The sequence below is a fragment of the Panthera pardus genome, unplaced genomic scaffold, assembly GCF_024362965.1.
Source record: "Panthera pardus isolate Hobbes unplaced genomic scaffold, ASM2436296v1 HiC_scaffold_17, whole genome shotgun sequence".
Classification (NCBI taxonomy): domain Eukaryota; kingdom Metazoa; phylum Chordata; class Mammalia; order Carnivora; family Felidae; genus Panthera; species Panthera pardus.
The window spans coordinates 40437049-40446584 of NW_026526732.1; the positions used below are offsets into that span (position 1 = coordinate 40437049).

The window sequence follows — 9536 nt, forward strand, 5'->3', positions numbered from 1 at the left end:
ATTCTTAAGTTTCCAATGTGCTTCTTCACACAGCTGCACGCAAGTATACTAACACAATTCTTAGGTGCACCTGCTCCAAGTTAGCAATATTTCATAAAGCACATGGCAAGAATGGCACCTTCAAGGGTTAATCTGCTAAACAGAAATGTGTACTTTTAGCAGTTTATGGCACATACACTTTGTGCCACAGAGGAATCTGGTGTACAAAAATGTGGACGATTTTTAATTTTCTTCCCTGAAAACAAAGGTGTCTTTTGAAACTAAAATAAGTTATGTTCTTCGATATTATAACAACTAAGTGGTCTTCACTGAGAATTATCTGAGTAATTTTTGCAACATTTAGATAAAGTCCTCTTTGATTCAGCCAAACACTTAAGAACAAAAAGAAAGAAAAGAAAAAAAAAAAAAAAAAAAAAACAGCTGAAACTTTTTCACCAGCTGCTGAGTTGTAAATAAGAAGTTTGACTGTTCTTGTCCTGTGCCACTATATCCAACACAGCAAATGCAGTGATGAGTTTGTTACTATCTGAAATCTTCAGTTTCTGAGCATTAAGGACAGCAATGATAAAAAGAAAATTACCTTCTTGAGATTAAGAGCTTAAACTTTGAACTGTACACATGAACAAATCTGTTTCCAGAAATCACCCCCTTTTTCATCCCAATCACCCTAAAATCTGAAGTTGGAATTACCATACATCTCAAAGATTTTAATTTATGATACATAGAGGCAGATATTTTTTCATAAAATGGAAGTTTTGTATTGAATCTCTGTGGCATGAAATTCTAAATTCTTGTCTTATAAACTGATTTCCTGACTTTTAAAAGAATGTATGTTTATCCACACTTGTAGTCTGACAAATATTAAACTAAATGCACATTTACTATAATTAAAAGCTAAGATAGAATCCTGATAGAGAAATTTCTCTGGAGAGTTTGTCTCTGTCCATCACTTGTTAAAAGATCAAACACTGTGTGTGCTCTGATAATAACCTGATGAATGAGCTTCCCACCTCCACCATACCTACGAGCTACCTCATCCTGTACAAAGGTCAGTCGCAAGTTGACGTAGACATAAATGTTTCTTTAAGTCTATTTAAAATAGAGATACCCCACTTACAGAATTGGAAATAAATGTTTCCAGAAACTTAAAGTTACTTAACAAGGAAATTTAATAAAGGTTCTGTCCTAGACTATTTCTGGCTTTCATTAATTTTAATGTATCTAAGATTTATCTGTATAACTACCAAAAAACATGTCCAGATGTTACCAGGATGCACATTAAACACTTCGGAAGTAAACAAAAGTAGGTGAACTTTTGTATCAATCAATGGTACTGAGTCATAACTGACTCCCGAAACCTGGCTACTTATAAAACCACTTCTACTCATAATAACTCAAACATAATACAAAAAGTTTTTAAAGGTCTATCAAGAGCAAAGGAAAACACATATATCCACCTATAGCATGTGTGTGCTTTGCAATTATTAATTTGCAAAGAAATTATTTTATTTAAAATTAAATACTGTATTTCTACAAAGCAACAACCACCAGGAATCTCTGAGGTCTTTTAAATGTGATCATTTCACCTTATCAAAGCAATGAATGTTCTTCGTCCTTTGTTTTTTGTTCTGCATCTGCATTAACATGGCTGCTAATTATATTAGCCTGGTGGCACTTAAAGTCTGAATGGGAAAAATCACATGATTCTTACAGAGCATCCTTAAGATTCAAATGTATACCTGCTTAGACTGAACACCCTTATATTACAACTGCCTCTATTTTGTTACAAAACTTAGCTTTGATTCAGAATTTGTTTCGTAAGTGATGTAGCACTTCTCCAATACACCATCACATATTTGCACACACATAAATAAACACACACACACACAGGAATCTTTAGCCTTATTGTGCCATTTTGTACCTTTAGGTTTCTTTTTCGTGTATCTATGTGTTTCTAAAATTGTTAAGTTCTTGAGAAGTTTGTATTCATCACACAACATGTCACATGGATCTAATGCCTACAATTGCCATAATAAAGCCCTACTATGCTACACAATTAAAAATTAAATCACATTTAATTTTTTTTTAAATTGAAAAGAGCAAAAGAATACTCTTACCCACCCACTCGTTCTCACAGTTTTATGTTTTTACACAGTGAATCAGCAAATGTATTCTTTTCTGAATCATATACGAACACAGGAATGTTTTGATAACGTTTATACAATTTGGCATAGTTGGCCTAACCAGTGGTTTAACAAAGTAAACTCATTGTTCTGATTAGCTTTATCATTAAGAGTAAAAATCCTTCATTGCAAAACTTAAATTAATATATAGAAAAGAGAAATAAACCGGTTTACACATCACTGAAAAAATATTATATTCTTAAAATTATATTTATAGTTCCACCTTCTTTTTCTTAAAACCAAGTCCTTAAGAAATTCATAGATCAAAATACATATCTTGAGATAACTTTACTGGGGAAGGCAAACACCCCAAGACAATATGCAACAAAAAGCACTCCTTCAGCTAAATAGTAAACACTACAACAACAACAACAACAACAACAACAACAAAACAAACACTCTTGGGCTTCAAGACAATTGATAAACAATGAAGACCACTTAAGGAATTCTTCTATCAGTTTCAATAGGAAATCCTTGCTCTTTTGAACACTTTACTGATTGGGCTCTCAGAAATCTCCTTCAATCTTGTAGTCCTTTCAGCCTTTATGAAACAATTGTTGGAAATGTGGGTGGCTATTCAGATTAATTTATACTTTCCAAGGAAAGCTGTTTGATAGCAGGAGTGAGCAAGTACTCCCACTTCAAATTAACCACTTACAGTAGTAGATTTTTCACCTCTAAACTATCCTCAGCCCCTCCTTTAATTGCCCTTAGAGAATTTAAATTCATAGACTTGATGTTTTCCATTACTGGCTTCTTGCCTCTTTGCAAACATACAACATTCTTCAAAAAGCATATATAATTCTCCATCCTATAGGATCAGACAATATCTCTATTTCAGGAGCAATTACATACATAATGTGAGATTGAATAATTTTCCTTAGAATTGCTTTTAATAATTGCGATTTAAAGACTACTGGTTCAGTTTATGGCAGTGGTGTTACTGAGTTCATTTAAGTATTTCTCTTCAATCTACATACTTTTAGAACTCAATGTGGCTTCTAGATCAGACTGGTGTAAGGATACCATCTGCCCTACATAGTGGTCTGTTAGAGCATTATACTTACAAGACCGTATATTCCTTGAAAAATAACACACGTCAGTAAAGAAACAAAGATACTGCAAAAAAAAATTAGTATATAGAAGAAAAGTCGAAAATTCCATATCTCTCTGTTTTAACACCTGTATAGTAAATTATATGTGACAACCACGTTGTTACAGTAACAGGAATGCAAAGCATAAAGGAACAAGAGATACATCTTGCTTTGCTTAAAGAAATTAAAGACAAGTTTAACCCGCACCTACCAAACTGTCTCCAGAGGGACAGAAATAGGTGAGGGTGGAAAGGCTCACCTCCCCTGTACCCCACAGTGCCTCTCCCTGAAATCATTTTAAACATAGGCAATCTATCTGTCACCTTCTCTTTTATCTTTCCTTCCATTCTAATCAATGGCAGACCCATTACCGCACTCCCCAGCCCAGTATCTCAAAGGCGCATTACAGAATAAGAGGACCCAAGTGTCACTTACCAGTTGCATGCCACAGATAAAGATAAGCGTGCACCTGCCACTGCAATAACCCATGGTTTCCGAGACCCCTGCCACAGCCAGACTGTCCCACGTCGGCCACCGTCGAGCCCCCACTTTATCCAATCAGATCGCGGGGAAGGACAGGCAAACCTGCCGAGGGCTCGGGGGCTCCGGGCTGCTGCTGCCAGTGTCCTGGGAAGTGACAGGCATTAGGACCTGCTGGCGCGGCGGCGGCGGCAGCAGCTCCAGCCGCGCCCGCCAAACATACCTTCACTCGCTCGGTGCACACGCCGCGCCGCGGGCAACGCCGCCCGCGGAGACGCGCCCGGGGCCCGCAGGGGCAGCAGCGGCAGCCTCGCAGCGCCGCCGCGCCGTCAGGCATCTGGCCGCGAAGTTTCGCCCCCGCCGCTCCTCGCGCCGGCTCGCCCCACGCCCCCCAGCGCGGCCGCCGCCCGACGCGCGCTCGCCCTGCGCTCTCCGCGCGCCGGCTTCGGGGGCGGAAGAAGCGCGCGCGGGGCGCTGCCCGCCTCCCTGCGCCGCCCGCGGCTCCTCTGCGCCGGGCGCTGCGGGGCCAAGCGGGCGGGGGCGGGGCGCGGGCCGGGCGGGGGCGTCCGGGCTCCGCGGTCCCGGGCGGCGGCGGCGGCGGTGGCTGCCGCACGCAGTGCTGCCGGGTCCGCGCCGCGTCCAGCTGCGGCGCTGCCCCTCCCCTCGCCCCGATGTGCTAATCCTCCTACAACAGATCCTTCAACTGCTCCCCGCCTCCCCTGCTAGAGACGTAAACTTCTCGCAGCCCCGCCGGGGCTGCCTCTTGAGGGGCTGTTGTCTAGGTGGGAAGAAGCGGCGCAGAAGCGGCGGCGGCGGCGCTGGGGACCGCGGGGCGAAGAGTCCGGGCGGCATGTCCGTGGCTTCCTGGGCTTGCGTGGGTCCTGGTCCCGCAGCCGAGCCTGAAGCACTATGAGCGAGCGCCTGTGTGTGTTTGGGGAGAAGGGACGAAGAGGAGGGTTAGGGAAGGGGGGTGGGGTGATGAAACAGGGGTGCAGCCACGGCATCCTGACCGGTTGCAAAGCCCGCGAGGCGGAGGAGGAGGAGGAGGGGAGGAGAAGGCGCGCTGCGGCCGCAGACGCACTGCCAGCCGCCCGGCACGCGGCTCCGGAGGATCTGCAAGGGCCGGAGCGTGGAGCGCCGACCCTGCTTGGGAAAAGGGACCGGGTTGCTGCTGGAGTTGGTGGGGAATTTGAGAACCGGAGACAGTAGGGACTCAATGAGTTGCGTTGTTGCTTTAAACTGTTTGCACTCAAGAAATTAAAGAATAAGAGACCATTTTAGCGGTCAATGACTACAGCTTTAAGGACCGTCCCAGCTGGGTATGGATGCCTGAAGGTGGGGATGCTCCAGACCCAGCTCTGGAGCGCCGGCCAAAAGCTGGGCAGAGGCTTCGGAAACCTGCAGAGACCTGCTTCGGAGCCCGCTGCTGCCACCTGCGGGTGGAAATCAGAAGAGCGAAGCAAGTTGGCCCAGGTGGCGGCCCCCGGGGCTTGGGTGTTCAGAATCCAAGAGTCAAGTTTCCTTTTTAACTCCCTGGCAGCTTTGTGAAGGTATTACTGACTTTTCCTGGAGGTGAAGGCGTAGTGTTGAGATCCGCTGGGGAAGTGAGTTACTAGAATGAAGAGCTGAGACTGATGAGGAAAGAGAATAGGAAACCAAAGAGCAAGCATGTCCTACATCCCGTAGGATAAAGACAGATGAAACCACCACGTCAGGCAAAGAGCTTTCCATAGCAAATGGGATTTGGCCCTTCTGATGAAATGCCATTTGTGTAGGATAGTGTTATGCTGGGAACCACAAATAAGGATTCCAAATGATTGCTTCCTTTGAGTAAATATTATGACATACCAGAACGACTAAATATAAAGAAATTGAATAGGGCATAGGGACCCTAGTCTCCAGAAGGCTGCTACTGAATTTTCAGAAATGTCAGTCGTAGAGAGCCAAAAAGGGATTTGATTTGTTAAATTTTGGGGAATGCAGATATTTTATTACTGTAATGAAAACGCCTGCTTTGAATCACCCCATTTGTAAATGGGTGTTTCTCTGACAAGTGTCTTTCAATGTTTAAGGGAATTTAGAGAACCCAGTATATTCTGTTACCCACTGCAGGGGTCTGGTAGGTAATAGCTGCTCCACAACCCCTGCTAAAACTGAAGCCAGAGGTATCTGGTACAAATGTTTCTTTTAGTTATTGCTATTCCATCTTTATACATGTTAGCTGTCATGGCTGCTTGGCATGCAGGTACTTTTTACTGTCAAACAAAAATAAGGCTGTTAAGTGGATGCTGAATATTGAAGAAGCTCCTGCCGTATTGTGGAAAGCATTGTATTACCTTTTTAAATTCATAATAGCAACAGTGCATGTGGATCCAGCAATAATCCTGCAATGGTTTGCAACCAAACCACCAACAGCCTGAGTGGCCTTTAGACTGTATAGGTTAAAGGAAAGCGTAATGCTATCTTGCTGACTCTAAGTGCCCTGTCCATAGTCCCTGGATACTTGCCTTTCAATACATGCCCACCTTCTTTCTGCAAGCACTTGGGACGATCTGTCTACAGGCTCTTTGTAGCCACAGGAAGTTCTGGACTCCAGAGTGAAGTTAGAGCTGTGAGAACAACTCTTGCCCAATAATGGATGGGAATTAGTGGATCAATATTCCAACTTCTCAACCCAGAGATGGGAAATTCTGAGACATACTCTAGCCTACATCATTAACTTCCCCACCAGGATTGAGCCCATAATGTCCATGGTTGACCATATTGGTCCATTCATGCACCCTGAATTAACTTCCTTCCCTTCCTGCCTTATTTCCCTTCCCCTCTACCAGTGCTTCTTGGGGTCACTTCCAAAATAAATCACTCAAATCCTTGTGTCAGTGCTGCATCTTGAGAAACCCAACATAATGCAATCTTCAAGGGCTTATATTCCTGATCTGGCATCATGGGTACATTATTATCAGAAGACTGAACCAGGTACATGAATAGTATTGAGCATTTACTGTGTGCACCTATTTTATGTGCTACACTTGCACCATCTCACTTATTACTCACAAGAGACCCATGAGCTAGTGTGAAGGTCAATTTAAAGACACACAAAGAAAGGTCTAGAGAAATGAAGTATCTTGATCTCAGGTGCACATGTTCCTGGTGGCAGAATTAGAGTGTGAAGGTATGTCTGTGGGACATCAAAATTCACTTTCCAAACCACTGTGCTATACTTTGTTGATATTTTACTATACTTCTTTGCCATTATTTTGGAATTCCATACAGAAATGATGACTTAAAACATTTAGAAGAATGGTCACACACATTTTATCTCTTTTCCCATCTTTATTGAGATCATATTTTTTTTATCTCTAAATTAAGTTCATATTGCATCATGTATATACAGTATAGCCGAAGCCTGACTTACGAAAAGGTGCTGTAGATGGGGATATAGTTCCATTCCTTAAGGTGGCTATGCCCTTTCTGTTCCATTTCCATGGAGCCTTAAGGGAACAGACTACAAAGAGAATCCCAACTGTCCTATTAAAGTGCATGAAGGAGAGAGATGTCTCAAATTGGAATGTCAATTGCACTTTCATTTGGAAATAGTCACACACTGTTCAGCTATATGAGGCTTTCCTCAACTAGTCTGGTGATACAACTTTTGTTAAGTATCTTGTTTCTGTGGGGAGAATGTTACATATTACACATCTTCATCTGGTTGACCTTGGAATTCTGCTTTAAAGTAACTTTCAAGGTTATTTGACATGTATTATCTCATTTATCTCTCAGAACAGTTCATGGAATCCAACAGGTACACTATCACTAAGTCAGTTGCTGTCTGCTCAACACCCAATCACTTGAACAAGAACAGGGCTTACCCCCTGGCTTTGTAACACAACTGAGCAGTTTCACTGTGAGTTCTACTCCATCCATTATAGTTTAAAACTATAAAGACAGCAATTATCTTTACGATCACAAACAAATAAAATTGATTCATTGACTATTTTATACAAACTTGGATTTTTTTTGCATTTGAAAAAGTATAGTATTTTCAAAATACAATTCAAAAAGAAAATAATCACCATAATACTTCTGCCCAGAGATAATCTGCCATTTTTGCACAAACCATTTTTTGTAAAAATGGGATTATATCATACACAATATATTTTAATCTGCTTTTTCTTTGCACTTAATAATAACTCCAATTCATTAACTATTAAACTATTAAGCTCATGGATTCTGCAGGCAATTCAACTTCATATTCCAAGCTCGGCCATTTACCAACCATGTAACCTTAGGCAAAACGCTTAGCTTTCTATGCTTTAGTTCCCTTATCTCTAAGGGGTGACTGGTAGGGGGAGTAATAATACGCATATATCATTGGATTGTTGAGAGGATTATGTAAATATCAATATATGAAAAGTTTTCAAAACAAGGCCTGGCACATACGTAACGTATTAAGATTGTTAGTTATTATGCTGCATACAACATAGCTTTAATGACTATGTAACATTCATTGCAATGCAAGCAAGTATTACAATTATTTAGTTGGAATATTTATTTAATGATTATTATTTAGTTAATTATTTTCTTAGACATACAGGTTTTGTGGTGGGCAGAATAATGCCCCCCCCCCCAAATATGTCGACACCATAATCCCAGGAACCTGTGAATATGTTACTTCACGTGCCAAAAGAGGCTTTGAACACAAATTAAGAACTGAAATGGGGAGAGTAGCCTGGATTATTCAGGTGGATCCAATCTAATCCCTTGAGCCCTTAAAAAGAGAACTTTTGCCACCTGGTAGGGTGGAGGGAAACATGTTAATGGAAGAAGTGGAAGAAGAAGGTCAGGGAAATACAAGGTGAGAAGTTCAACCCACCATTGTTGAATCTGTAAATGGATGAAATGGGGCAAGAATCAAGGAATGTAGGTGTCTTCTAGAAGCTAGGAAGGGTAAGGAAATGGGTTGTCTCCTACAACCTCCAGGAGGAACGCATTCGTGCCCCTAGCTTGGTTTTAGCCAACTGAGATTCTTGGCAGACTTCTGATTTGCAGAACTATAAGATAATTAATATGTGCTATTTTAAGCCACCAAATTTGGAGTGATTTGTTATAACAGCAATAAAAACCAAGATAGTTTGCCTCCCATGTTTCAATATTATTTTATAATATTTAAATTTATAGCTATGTTTTTGCTTATGTTATGATTACTTCCTTAAGATAAATTTCTAGAAGTTATATTTGGATCAGCAAAAATATGCCTTTGAAAAATAATACCAAATTTCCTTTCAGGAGTTCTATCAATTCATAACTGTAGGAAATGTGCTTGCCATTTTCTCTATGCCATTATCCATAATGGATATTATCATTCTTTTTTTTTTTTTTAAGTAGTCTCCACACTCAGCATGTAGCCCCATGGAAGGCTTGAACTCGTGACTCTGAGATCAAGACCTAAGCTGAGATCAAGAGTCAGATGCTTAACTGACTGAACCACCCAGGTATCTCATGGCTATTATCATTCTTAAAAAAAACTTTTCAATTGTAATTTATATTTTTTAAATAATGCCCATTTCTTAAATACCTAGTAAGTGTACTAAGATGAACTGTGACCCACAAATATATCACATTGACTCTCACTTTTCTGTGATGATTTCTCTAGCAAGTTCAATTTCAATTCTTTTTTTTTTAATGTTCATTTATTTATTTTGAGAGAGAGAAGAGAGAATCTTAAGGAGGCTCCATGCTGCCAGTTTAGAGCCCCATGCAAGGCTTGATCTCACAACCT

At 41.3% G+C, this 9536-nt stretch overlaps 1 protein-coding gene across 5 annotated transcripts in view; it reads right to left on the minus strand.

Moving 5' to 3' along the window:
* Nucleotides 1-4216, minus strand: part of NKAIN2 (sodium/potassium transporting ATPase interacting 2) — a 987194-nt gene extending 982978 nt beyond the window's left edge. For 4 of the 5 annotated variants that reach the window (XR_002072090.2, XR_002072088.2, XM_019418246.2 and 1 more), the window contains exon 1: nt 3981-4216. Coding sequence is in view for 2 of the 5 variants with exons in the window: in XM_019418246.2 (XP_019273791.1) it covers nt 3981-4094 (114 nt within the window). In the remaining 3 variants the exon portion in view is untranslated. Of the gene's footprint in view, nt 1-3712; nt 3905-3980 lie in introns of all 5 variants that reach the window. The other variant, XR_002072089.2, reaches the window with a different exon arrangement.
* Between the last annotated feature and the right edge of the window lie 5320 nt (nt 4217-9536).